Source organism: Electrona antarctica (assembly GCF_951216825.1).
Source record: "Electrona antarctica genome assembly, chromosome: 24".
Lineage (NCBI taxonomy): Eukaryota > Metazoa > Chordata > Actinopteri > Myctophiformes > Myctophidae > Electrona > Electrona antarctica.
This window is the reverse complement of record NC_136803.1, coordinates 15,023,260-15,037,628: the sequence shown is the minus strand read 5'-3', so window position 1 is coordinate 15,037,628 and position 14,369 is coordinate 15,023,260. Positions and strand designations below refer to the sequence as shown.

The window sequence follows — 14,369 nt, the reverse complement described above, 5'->3', positions numbered from 1 at the left end:
CAACACTTTCCACCTCACATCCTCTTTTTGCCTCCTTAATACGCCCTGCCCTTCTTCCAAACCTCGTCTCCCCCTTTGCGGCACCCCCCCCCCCCCCCCCCCTCCCCCAAATCTCCTCTCTCCTAACAACCCCCCCCCCCCCCTCATTCACCTTCATTCCGGACCACCATAACCCCTCCTCCCTGGCCTCCCTCCCGGCGGCAGCATTGGGACGAGGGAAGGGGTGATCCAGAAGAACCTGAGTGGCGTGCTGCCGGTGCGTGACTTCCAGCTGGACGCCAGCCTGCTGTACTCGCTGCCCCTGCTGGCGCTCAGCCCCAACCTGCTGCTGGTGTGGATCTTCCTCAGCGTGGCCTACTTCCTGGCCAAGCTGCGCTGCAGCTGAGCCGCGCCGTGGCCCGGCCCAGACGCTATAGCGGCGCCGACGGCCCGCGGCGGGCGGATGCTTCCCTGAACTTTTTGGTGTTGTGTGTGTGTGTGTGTGTGTGTGTGTGTGTGTGAGAGAGGGAGAGAAGAGATCAAGACTAAACCCGGAAGAGCCGATTCTATGAAATGCCTTCTAAATCAGTAGTTCTGTGTGTTAAAAAAGAGTTAAAGAGTGTATATGTATATATATATATATACACACACACACAGTATATAAACATTTATAATGACACAGATGCTTTCTCGGTTTCAATGGTGCGTGCGTGCGTGCGTGTGTGTGTGTGTGTGTGTGTGCGCGTGCGTGTGTGAGTGATATGGACCATATACAGTACAAGGGTGAAACACACTGTTCCTTCCACTAAAGGGCTGTGTGGACTCTCTGTCTCCCAAATGAATGGCCAACAAGCTCCGCCCTGGACCTCTTGGATTGTCTCTGTATGGCTATCCATTTCCGTGGGTTTACGACCTGTCAGTAAGGCAAGAGGGCATAGGGCTCGTCAGGTCGCTCATTCCTTTCTACAGGTTTCTTAACCGTCCTCACGGTACGGCAAACCAAAAATGGATAATTTCTTAGGCATCTGGAAAAAAGTGGCAATGATTCTCCGGGCCGGATGTGTTATGAGGTGTTGAGTGGTTGCCATTATACTTCCATTACATCTCTTTACACGTTGCAATACATCTGCCCGTAGGAGACTCTATGGTAGTGGACGGCTCGCGTATTCCCAGCCACACAGTTTACGAGTGGCTTTCTGCTGAGGAACCAAATTAATGTACGAGCCAAAAAGCAGGTTCTGTATGCATTTGTATAAATCCTCTGCTGTGGGAGGGGCAGAGAGGTTTACTCCAACCAAATGCTGGCTGACTCCACGAATGAGCATCACCACCACTCTCTGGTTGGCGTTGTGTTAAAGTACTGAAATCAGCTTGGTGTCTGATGGGGCAAACACTAAACATTCTCTTGCATGCTCCAGAATTCTTCCAGCCGCCCGATGGAATTGAAACTAGAGAGAGTGAGCTTATAAGATCTCCCATGTGCAGTTGTGTGAAGCAGTAGCGTCCGTCAGCAAGTGTCCAGCCTTACTCCTCGTAACAGTATGGCACCCCCCTCCACATTATACCAACGACAACAGCCTATATCTATTACCGTGAAATACAGTGACAGTTTGTATATTTGTCAAAACGTTCAGTAGATCCTGAGAGGTTGTTCGAAGTTCCTACATCACCGGCGTTGGTGGAAAGATACGTGTATACATATTATGCAGATTACATAATGTTTTCAGAGTTATTATTAATGCAATTTATATCTTCGGCTTTGCACTATAAGGATTCGCTCATTTTGGTTGTGCAATATGTTATAGCTTGCTTGATTTGGTCATGTCTTCCATTGCACATACCTTACAGGCTAAGAATTTTTAGATTTTATTTTATTTTTTATTTTTTTACTTTGGGGCCAAAATCAAGCCAACATACTTTGATCCCTTTTTTTTGCCATATTTGGTAGTTTTATTTTCTTGGATATTTGTACTTTTCTAGACAGCGGAGGAGGTGTTTGCGTCTTCTACTTCTAGAGCTAATGCACTTTGCAGCAGACGTGGTTCAGTTGCTATACTGACGTTACTCGTGTTTACATGATGCAACCTAGTATAACTATAGTAACTAACTAACTATAGTAGTAATTCCCTTATTTTTAAGAGAAATGTTTTCAGACCTACAGTATTTTGGGGAAAGTCGTGGTGTTATTGAGGTGTCATTTAAATCAGCAGTGGTTCCCAAACCTTTTAGCCCAGGACCCAAAAGAGAAATGAGATGTTTTCCCCGGGACCTAAACTAGAGTCTACAAGCCGCGTTGTGTGCTTGTAGACCGGCTATTTTCAGCATGCAACTAAGTGTAAAATGACTTCTACTGGATCTCTTGTCCTAACAGTCTAGTTTTTATTTGTCGACAAAATTGTCAATATATTTAGTCTTAGTTTTAGTCATCACAGCTTAGTTTTCATTTAGTTTCCATTTAGTTTTCGTCAGTGAAAAAAGGTAGTCGACGAACATTTTTCGTCATAGTTTTTGTCGACGACATCAACACTGGTCAGCACTTTGTTGGGACAACATGTGATTGGTCCCACTGGGCCAACATGTGATTGGTCCCACTGGGTCAACATGTGATTGGTCCCACTGGGCCAACATGTGATTGGTCCCACTGGGCCAACATGTGATTGGTCCCACTGGGCCAACATGTGATTGGTCCCACTGGGCCAACATGTGATTGGTCCCACTGGGCCATCATTAGATGGATGAATCCCAGGAGATCTAACTGGATCCATTCGTGAATTTAGCAGTAATTCAGCCCACGTCTGCTTTCCCGTCATTCTTGCCAATGCAGTGAATAATCAGCTCTGTCCGTCTCGACAAAGTTGAATCTTTATTAATTGTCGGATTTTTGGAATGTACTACTACTGACTAGACTGTAGGATATTCAGGGGGAACGCGTGTTTGATTATGCAGTGTCCTACACGCTAAAGAGCATTTATCAAAGATCTTACAGTATATATTTTTTTTACATGTTCTATAATATATGTTGTAGCTGTAAGAGCGATGGTGCACTTTGCTGACCGGTGTATCATCGATTCCAGATCAGGGGTTCCCAAACTGGGGGTCCCCAAATGGACCATTAGTATATCAAAACAGTAATCAACAAACTATGCTATAAACAGTTCTCAAACATGGCCACATATTTGTCTGTGGAACAGAGTCAAACTAAATGTAATGCCTCCACCTTGACAACATCAAGTGCTTATAGGGGTGGAGTGGGGGTGGGTCCCCAGTTCAATTATGATTATTTTCCAGGGGTCGCGGCCTAAAAACCTTGGGAACCCTTGTTCTAAATGTATTATATTTGTTAGTCATGTGACATGTTGTTGATTGACAAAATTGTAAGCCAACTATGTTTGCAGTTAAGCTATTCTGTCAAAGCAAAGAGCAGTAACTAGTCATTTGGTTTTATTTGTTCATGGGGGGGGGGGGGGGGGGGGGGGGGCGTACATTTCAAAGCTCAAGGTGTGAGCATTTAGTTTGAATATAAGTTAAATGGTACCTAGTGACCTGGTGGAAACACTTGTCCCAAAACACACTCGCCCCGGGTCAAATCCCACGACCTCGGAATGGACGACACCAGGAATTCCTAAGCGTAACCTCAGTAACACTATGCCTTACCTTATTCCTAAACTTAACCTCAGTAAACTATGCCTAAACCTAACCTTATTCCTAAACTTAACCTCAGTAAACTATTTCTAAACCTAACCTTATTCCTAAACGTAACCTCAGTAAAACTATGTCTAAACCTAACCTTATTCCTAAACGTAACCTCAGTAAAACTATGTCTAAACCTAACCTTATTCCTAAACGGAACCTCAGTAAGACGAATAAAAGAACTGCTGGGGGCGAGCGATCCGTGGAAAAAGTGGGGGCGAGTGTATGTTGGGGCAAGCTTTCCGGTCACTGTGTGGTGGCGCGGTCAGTCTCCCGGCCCAGGCCGTTAGTGCTCTGTTTGGTGGCGCGGTCAGTCTCCCGGCCCAGGCCGTTAGTGCTCTTTGGCTCTGCAGAGTCAGTATAGAAAAAATGAAACCAGGTAGAAAATAAGGAATGTATTCATGCTTTGTGCCAAACGCGTCTTCAGTCAGGGTTCTCTGTTTTTGTTTAGGTTATAGTTTTGTTTCTGAGCTGGCTTTAGTTTCGAGGATATCACCTTTTTTTAAATGTGGGCCTAGAGAGGGGAATTTCAAAATCCTCGTCTGAAAAATCTAATCCAACTACATTCCATTGTTCTATGTGCTGTAGATATGATGAGGGATACGCCACCAAAAAACTAAACCATGTCCATCTTAACCCATTTAGGCCTTCTCTAAATCCTGTGACACTATAGCGTGATCAAGTAGGGATGTTAATTTACACACACAAAGAAATCACAAAAAAGACCGACAACAGCTAAAATGCTATATAACAATGTAAGGGTTAAGAAGTCACAATACTCTAAATGTAAAAAAATAAAGACTGACAACGCAAGTGGTTATCCCACCTTTCGGGGTTTTTGGAGGAAGGTACCTTCAGAATGAGAATAAGAGTGTTTTAAACTTAAGTGCGTTGAATCTATATATTATTAATATATTACATATTTGAATATATTTTACTTGTTTTAAATGACATTCTGACATGACTATAATATCAGATTGCTGTACAGGTGACACTCACCTACACCTATCTGGGAAGCCATTCGGTTTTTCGTCCAATTCCTCCCCGGGTGCTTCTGGTTTTATTCCTACTAACAACAGCACCACACATTTAGGGCAGTGGTGTTGACAGATTCTGCTGTTTTAAGAGATCAGCTGCACAGAGCCATGGCCTAGTTAACAGCCATGTTCACCCAGAAGCCGACAGGAGTGACTGACCTAAATCTCCAAACCCAAACAAGGAGCACGACATCGGGAGAAAAGGACTTGAATTCTGCAGAAAAAATAGTTAAATCACTGAATTTGATGCATTTAAAGTCTGCATTTACCCATTCCTAATATTTAAAAAAATAGTAACCCGTAACTAAAGTTTTCAAATAAAACTAGTGGAGTAGAAGTACAATATTTGCCTCAGAGTAGAAGTATTGGAAATTGGAAATGCTTAAGTACAAATACCTCAGACATTTTCTTAAGTACGGTACTTTACTTTCCACCACTAACTGTCTGATTTGACTGTAAGTCTTAAGTGTCATTCGCCTCGCAAGAGTTGGAAGCTCCATCTCATTTACAGTGACCCAGTAAAGAAATGGATCATCAGACCAAAATAGACACCTCAGGGAGTTTCCTCGCATCATCCCCTTGACCCGCTAAAACACACACACACACACACACACACACACACACACACACACACACACACACACACACTGCGTATGAGCATGCGAGTGATTAAATGGAAAATGCATGTTTTTAAATGGGACATAACAAATGGTACTAACAAAATCGAGGAGTACTCTTATTAATTATGAGAATTTACATTATGTTAAAAACAAGACAAAAAGAATATTTTACATTTAAATTACATGGTATGTACATTCAGCAAACCCATATTCCCTGCTCCAAATGCAAAAACCTTAGTGAGAATAAATCAATTTCAATAGATGACGCTTTACATTACAGTCATTCTTTTTTTTTTAAATACAAGGAATTATTCACCAAGGATCGCTTAAAACACCCCAAAAGTTATGTCAAGCTTTGTCATATGCAATGGAACCAAATGTAATGTCTTTTCTTAAGCAGAAAGATCATTGTCTTCTTTTTACTTTTCTTTCTTTCTTTTTTTTATAAGGCGTCTTCCTAAGACAACCCAAATGTAATGGATCAGAGAATATTATATTTGTATCGCAGTACATAATTCCTTTTAATGTTTAAATGCTTGTTACGTCTAAATGCAATATGTTTGCTCTTTATTTATTGAAAAGCAGAGTGTATATAAATATACAGTATATATCTATATCATTATGTACATACATAAGGTGATTATGCCTGTTGTCACTTTATCTCAAAACCAGATGTGACGTGTGTTCGCTGGTTTCTGTTACCTGTGTGTCTATAATCTGACCCTACGTTTTAACAGCCGGCGCACAGCGGCGACTCTGGGCGATAAAGATCTCCTAGCGGGCGGTTCTTGCTGTCATTACCGTATGTAATGTAAACGTATCGCCATTCCGCGTGGAGGGTAAACAAATCAACACATGAATTTGATTGGCTATCGCCGGACGATGTCATCCAAAAGATAAAATATTGTCATGTTTTTGAACGATGTTCCCCGGCCCACTTTTCGACTATCGCCTCTTTGCTGGTAGTTGCTGGGTCCCATAGACAAATAACGCACTTCCGGAAAATCCTCCAGGCTGTCGCCTGCTGTTAAAACGTACTGTTACTGTAACATCTCTTTCTTTCTGTTGGACTGCGAGTTAAATGTCTCTGAACATGCAATCTGTCAGCTCTGGAGAGAAGCTGCCCTCACAGCACTGACCTGGAATCAGCTTCTTCAGCTCACATTACAACCTCACAGAGCACAGGGCCGTAATCAATCAATCAATCAATCAATCAATCTTTTCAGACAATATAGGTCCATATAAAAGACTCTACAGGGAACAACGCAACAACGATGGGGGGGGAAATAATAATATAAAACCCATAGAGATACCCTCTCTAATGTCTCTAAAAGCCAGAAGTGTACCTAATGCTGCTCTTCTTCTGCATGGTTAACGTCATTCAACCTCAACATAAAACTGTACATCTGTCTCGGGCCGGCCAAACGGTCCGGGCACATAGGCTGGCAATCGCAGGTTCGAGTTCCAATCCATTCCCGACCACCTTTGCTGCATGTCTTCCCCCCCTATCTCTCCCCGTTTCCTGTCAACCAACTGTACATCTAACAATAAAGGCAAAAAGACCCCCAAAAATATCTTAAAAAATAAATTAATAAAAACATAAATCAGATTCCCGAGGATGGCATCTGGAGTCCGGGACCCCACTCACAATCGCGGTGTAGGCATCTGTAACGTAATCTGTAACATGGGTCTCGCGCGCAGAATGGGACATGCCTATTTTTGGCAAATGTTACCCGCCCAGAATAGAGGGTATGCATATGCATAAAGTGAATTGAGTGGCAAATTGAGTGGCAAAGTGAGTTTAATGTCGTTTAACATTGTTTTTGCAATCAGATAGGTACTTTTCTGTTTGGATGTATGGGCTGGGCTGTCAAGGCCAGAAAGTATTGTTTTGCCACTTAGTACTGTAGTTCCGGGTATGATGATGATGTCACGTGCCTACCCTCTATAGCAGGGGTTCTCAACCCGTGGGTCGCGACCCCTCGGGGGGGTCGCCAAATTATTTTAGGGGGTCCCCAAATTATTATAATTTTTTTTTTTCACGATTTTTCAAAAATAGCAGACCTACAAGTTCATAGCGCGCCACTCGGTGGCGCGCTATGAGCTTGTAGATCTGCTATTTTTAAATAGCTAAATTATAACAATGCTTAAAACACCAAAAGGGGTTCCCGCCCAAAATGGGTTAAGGTTATTGTAGCAGTCAATTTATATTGGGGGTCGGGAGGGGGCGGGGCGGGGGTCCCGAGACATTGCCAAAGCATTTCCGGGGGTCCCCGGCCAAAAAAGTTGAGAACCCCTGCTCTATAGGAATGTTGTGGGCTTTTTAAAAGTTCCTTGAATTGAGCTATAAAAAAAATTAAAAATAACACGGCATTGCTCCAGTAAATATTGCAGTAGAAATGACTCGGCCAGGAGATTCCAGGTCGGTGTCTAGAGACGGTGACGTCTTTCTTCAGGAGCTTTTCACTGTGTGACATTGTTCAACCGTTGATGAGCTAGGCATTTACTCTCAGATATCAACTGGCTTTTTTGTGTTTTTTAACTGTGCTGCGCTACATGAGAGACAGTAAATGTATTGCATACCTTGGAAAAGCTACAACCCAAGTGTACCTGAACAGCCGGGCTTGTGCTTTAATAAATGTATTTTTTGTTACGTTTTGTTTGGTTTAGTTTTTGTTTCCACCTGCACAATAGAAACATGTTGAACTGACCCAATTATATGAAGGTAGGTTGAAAAGTGGTTAAGTGATCCTTTAAGCCGCAAATTGGGGTGCTATGGGCTATAGTTCCAAACATTGGAACTATCCCATTGAGATAGAATGAGCACTTCCGCATGCTATTGTTACAATGGGAGTCAACGCTAGTGTCGCCACTCTCCTACTAGATTACTCTTAGCCTCGGAAACCCAGACGTTTTTATTTCCAGGGAGAAAAAAAAACGTCTGGGCCCGAGTCCACTTCAATTCGGCATACAGTAGCGCAAACGTCGATCACTCTCTGCTGATTTCTGATCGTCTGCACCTTTGTTAAATTGACGCACACACGTACACACACACTCCTCTCTCTCTCTCTGTCGCTCTAATGAATTAGTCTCATGTCGCGCAGCTGCGTCTAGATTCTCCCGGCGGATCCTGCTGGGAGCTGCCTATGCCATAGAAAGCATAGGTGGACCCCAGGCTAGATTACTCTGTATAGACTGAAGTCCCTTCACTTTACGGCAAGTTATGGTTGCATGTTTGGAATTGTAACAGCTGAAATCAATAATAGGCCTATATCAGTAATCGGATATTAACCCGTGGGCCGCATTAAGTGAAGGTGGGCAACTGACGGCCCTGGTCCCATGCATGATCTAACTGACAAACTCTTGTTACACTGTTTACAATGGAACGTTTTTTTTCTTCTCCAGTGTGGACATTGTGATGGTTCTTCAGAGTACTCAAACGATTGAAACTCTTGTCACACTGTTCACACTGGAAAGGTCTTTTTTCTCTTGTGTGAAAAACCAGGTGATCCCTCAATTGAGCTAACTCACTGAAACTCTTATCACACTGTTTACAATAGAAAGGTTTTACCCCAATATGGAGAAAATGGTGTCTCCTCAATGCATTTAAATAACTGTAACTCTTGCCACACACTTTACAGTGGAACGGTTTCTCCCCAGTGTGCACACGCTGATGTAACTTTAGTGTATTCAAACGACAGAACCTTTTGTCACATTGTTTACAATGGAAAGGTTTTTCTCCAGTGTGGACAAGCTGGTGAGACTGCAGGGCATTTAACTGGTTGAAACGCTTGTCACACTGTTCACATTGGAAAGGTTTTTCTCCCGTGTGGAGACGCTGGTGTGTCTTCAGGTGATCTAACCGACTGAAACCCTTGCCACATGGTTTACAGAGGAAAGGTCTTTCTCCGGTGTGGACATACTTGTGCTTGCTCAGAGTACTCAAATCACTGAAACTCTTGTCACAATATTTGCAATGGAAAGGTCTTTCCCCAGTGTGGACACGCTGGTGTGCCTTCAGGGCACCCAAAACGCTGAAACTCTTTTCACACTGTTTACAGTGGAAGGGTCTTTCCCCAGTGTGGACACGCTGGTGTGACTGTAGTGCACCTAACCGGTTGAAACGCTTGTCGCACTGTTCGCACTGGAAAGGCTTTTCTCCCGTGTGGATACGCTGGTGATTCTCCAGGTGAGATAGCCGACTAAAACCCTGTTTACAGTGGAAAGGTCTTTCTCTAGTGTGGATATGCTGGTGATTCTCCAGAGCACTTGAATCGTTGTCGCACTCTTTACAGACGTGAGTTTTCGTTTGTTTGGAAGTCAGTTGATGGGTCTTTAGTTCACCTGGCTTGGTAAACCATCGATAACTGTAAGATCTGGCTTCATCTGTGTCTCCTTGTTTCTGGCTGGTCACTGCAGGCCTGGTTGTTTGCTGAACGGCTGCTGATGGGATCTGTCCATTCTTTAACATTTGCCAGTAGAGTTCGCGGTGGCCCACCTTCATGTGTTTAAAGAGGAAGAGCTGGGAGGTGAAGGCGTATGCACACTCGGAACAGGAGAAGAGCTGAGTCTCGGAAAACTGGGGCTCACTCCCTCCAAGTGCACAGCCGCTGCTAGACATCATGGACTTTGAGTTGGGGCGAATTGTCAGAAGAAACACCCTCAATACTGACTATAAAATACTACTCAATGGGGACTGGTTGTCCGAGTTTAGAACCTGCCGCAGTGGTGTCCGGTAGGAACTTAACCAAAATGTCAGGACCCCTGAAACAAGGATATCTCAGTTGTGGCACCAAAAAATTTGATATCTGGCTTGTAAGGCCGAATATCCTGACTTGTGCGGAAGGCGATGAAGTATATCTTTATATAGGGCTTGACTGGATGCTTGTCACGATGACGATGCCAGTCATCTATATCCATGGAGTTCCACATTGGCATGATGTCGGCACTAAAGGTCTCTGTTGTCTCCATAATGGAGCTCTAGATTCTAGAGCTCTAGAACAGCCTGGTCCTAATATGGGGTTTGTGATGTCAGACTTATTTATGTTTGGAGATTCACATCCAGTAGGTGTTTACATTGGATGTGATTGGATGTGACGTCTCATTCTATGCCCAGCTTTGTGTTTGTGTGTACCGAATTTGAGATGATTTGATTGGCTCAGCACGGAATGTAATGTATGATGTATGATAAGAGCGCCCCTCACTTCACACAAGTGTGATTTTTATCAGTGGTGTGAACTTTAAAGTAAGTAAGTAAATGTACTGCACTTTACACTGTAAAGTAACCAAGTACATTTACAAGTACTGTAATTAAGAACAATTTTGAGGTAATTTTCTGTATTATATACAGCTTTTGTCCCCACACTTCTCAATATTTGCCATTGACAATGAATGGAGAAATTAGGTCAAATGTCTGCCAAAGATGATGTAAATTTAACCAACGAACAATGATAAGAGCGCCCCTCACTTCACACAGGTGTGATCTTTTACTTCTATTCCACTATATTCTCAGAGGCAAATATTGTACTTTTAAATTTGTATTATTACGAAACATACACACAATATACATTTCCGCCTATTTTCAAATATACATTTTCAATATACATTTGAAAATAGGTGATCTATAAGCTCAAAATGCGATGCATTGTGATCTTGTAGAGCTGCTATTTTCAAAAGATTTTGTATACATTTGAAAACGGGACAATTCAAATGGGACATTCTGCATGATGAGTACTTTCTACTTTTGTACTAAGTACATTTTGATACCAATACCTTTGTGCTTTTACTGAAGTACCTTTTGAATTCCGGACTTTTACCTGTAACAGAGTATTTCTACATTGCAGTATTGATTCTGAGTACTTTTTCCACCACTGATTGTCTTTACATGCCCCCCTCCTCCTCTCTCTAATTGCTGTCCCCACACCTCCACTCTGTCCCCACACCTCTCCACTCTGTCCCCACACCTCTCCTCTCTCCCCTCTGTCCCCACACCTCTCCCCTCTGTCCCCACACCTCACCTCTCTACCCCACATCTCCCCTCTGTCCCCACACCTCTCCCCTCTGTCCCCACACCTCACCTCTCTACCCCACATCTCCCCTCTGTCCCCACACATCTCCTCTCTCCCCTCTGTCCCCACACCTCTCCTCTCTCCCCTCTGTCCCCACACCTCACCTCTCTACCCCACATCTCCCCTCTGTCCCCACACATCTCCTCTCTCCCCTCTGTCCCCACACCTCTCCTCTCTCCCCTCTGTCCCCACACCTCACCTCTCTACCCCACATCTCCCCTCTGTCCCCACACATCTCCTCTCTCCCCTCTGTCCCCACACCTCTCCTCTCTTCCCTCTGTCCCCACACCTCTCCTCTCTACCCCACACCTCTCCTCTCTCCCCTCTGTCCCCACACCTCTCCTCTCTACCCCACACCTCCCCTCTGTCCCCACACCTCTCCTCTCTCCCCTCTGTCCCCACACCTCTCCTCTCTTCCCTCTGTCCCCACACCTCTCCTCTCTACCCCACACCTCTCCTCTCTCCCCTCTGTCCCCACACCTCTCCTCTCTACCCCACACCTCTCCTCTCTCCCCTCTGTCCCCACACCTCACCTCTCTACCCCACATCTCCCCTCTGTCCCCACACATCTCCTCTCTCCCCTCTGTCCCCACACCTCTCCTCTCTTCCCTCTGTCCCCACACCTCTCCTCTCTACCCCACACCTCTCCTCTCTCCCCTCTGTCCCCACACCTCTCCTCTCTACCCCACACCTCCCCTCTGTCCCCACACCTCTCCTCTGTCCCCCATGCAGTGAGGGCTGCCGACGGGAGAACACGGTGAAGAACGTGGGCTGCCGGAAGTACGCCTTCAACTCGCTGCAGCTCAAAGCCTTCCCCAAGCACTACCGGCCGCCGGACGGGACCTTCGGGAAGGTGGAGACCTGATGGCGACTGGGGAGGAGGCTCCACGCGCCCCGGACTGCCGCGTTTGTTTGGGGGGTTTTTGGACTCTGGACTATACGGAAGATACTGTGTCTTAGGTGTGCTGCGGTTTGATTGGGACAACTTAAGACTGATCTAAACGGCTGCGCTGTGTAGCAACTTGTGTTTGAGGACAATCCACACTTTTTAAGCATCACGCTGCCTAGCTACTGCATCTAAGGAGGCTGGACGCAGAGCTGCACTTGTTTGCTTTTTTGTTGTTTTTAACTTTTACGGTAGACAAGTAATTCACCAAAGTCACGGCAATATTGCCTGAAGAAGCCCTTAAAAGCCACACCACTGTACTACTAGTACTACTACTAGCTCGGACATAGTACTGTCTTAGTTGCCTTTCGTTATATAATAATAATAATAATAGTAATAATGATGTGTATCTATTCTGTACCATTAACACGTTTAACATGATATAAAAGTCTGTGAAAGGATGAGCAGTTTTTTTGTTTCAGTCCGAGAATGTGACACGTAGTAGAAATGGGAGAATGCTTGCACAAGTGTAGATGGACGGGTTGGCGGGACAATAATACCCATGATGCATTGTGTGAACAGCCAGAGGGAGTTGGTCTTTCTTTAGAGCAGGCGTCTTCAACAGGGCAGTGTTGATTTCGACTTTGATGTAGTTTTAGTCATAGTCTTTTGACTAATTTATTTATTTATTGTCTCCACCAGGCCGGCCGAAGGCATGGGGAGAGAGTATGTTTTGCACTCCGTCCGTGTGTGTGTGTGTGTGTGTGTCCTTCCGTCCTTCCATCCGTCCGTTATCAGCTAATCTCCGGCACCGTTGGCCCGATCCATGCCAAACTTTGCACACACACTCCCTGGATGCCAACGACGAACCTCTGCCCAAAATATTCCTCAACGGCCTGTTATAGCACCACCATGAGGCCGATTTAGGCAAAACACATTTCTGTAGATAACTCGTACACATTTTATCCATACATCACACAATTCGGTATACACTATCTCCATAGTCATGTGATCAACACAGATCTGCACAATTTCCCATCTTCCATCCTGATTGGCTAAGATTGGCTTCCAAAGCTCACATGATTGGTCCATTTCGAACAAAATGCCACAAATCACAAACAGTGTCCAATTTCCATGAAATTATACACTCACATTTCCACTAGGCCGAGGACGACATGCCACTATTTTTTTCCCAAATCAGCCTCACGGTGGCGCTATAACAGGCCAATTCCTGTTTTTACCTATAACTGCATCGACAACTTATGTATGCGTACTCCCTAGAGGCCATGGAAAAACATTTTCCCTGCATCTCTCCACATCTGCCGGTTATAGCGCCACCATTTTTCTAGTTAGTCATCTGAAAAGGTTTAGTTTTAGTCTACTAAATATGTACTCTTGGTCGACTAAATCTACAGTTGATTTAGTCTACCTTTTCAATTCAAGTTCACTTCTCTGCTCCACTACATCTCACTGATCTCAGAGGCTCATTTTACTTCTACTGCATACAATTATTTGGACATTTGTGTGTGTGTGTGTGTGTGGTGTCGCGGGTTCGATTCCCGACGACCTTTGCCGCGTATCAACCTCCCCATTTCCTGTCACCATACTGTACGCTATCCAATAAAGGCAGAAAAGCCCCAAAAATATCTTTTAAAAAGAAAGGCACCAGGCACCTCATCAGCGGATCAGTACCAGGCACCTCATCAGCGGATCAGTACCTCCATGCTTCCATGATGTTCAGTGACATCAGAGAAGGTTTGTTTCCCAGACAGGCAAGTGTTCCGGTATATTTCACCCGCGTTTAATGATAGAGAAAAATCCCATACACCTACATTGGGCTTTTATTATTTTTTTAATGGACCATCCTCCCATATCCCAGGAATGGGTGGACCAAAGGAGAAGTTCCCTGCTCCATTATTTGTTTTTAACGAATATTTTTGAGGGCCGCTCGCCCCTCCTATGTCAAGCTTTTAGTGTATGTAACCTAAGATTTCTCCCAACAAACATTAAATGCCATTGACAATGAATAGACAATTTTGGGTGTATTTGTGTAAACACAAACATTGTGTAACACAAACATTGATGACAA

The 14,369-nt window shown here is 44.4% G+C and overlaps 1 protein-coding gene across 8 annotated transcripts in view; it reads left to right on the top strand.

Annotated features, from left to right (window-relative positions):
- The window catches only part of LOC306917511 (inositol polyphosphate-4-phosphatase type I A-like), a 75,084-nt gene extending 62,334 nt beyond the window's left edge, over positions 1-12,750 (top strand). For 5 of the 8 annotated variants that reach the window (XM_079495778.1, XM_079495780.1, XM_079495779.1 and 2 more), the window contains one exon: positions 12,127-12,750. In XM_079495778.1, coding sequence (XP_079351904.1) covers positions 12,127-12,259 — 133 coding nt within the window. In that variant the 3' untranslated portion in view covers positions 12,260-12,750. The remainder of the gene's footprint in view (positions 1-12,126) is intronic. The other 3 variants (XM_079495783.1, XM_079495782.1, XM_079495781.1) reach the window with 1 other exon arrangement.
- Positions 12,751-14,369: the final 1,619 nt, after the last annotated feature.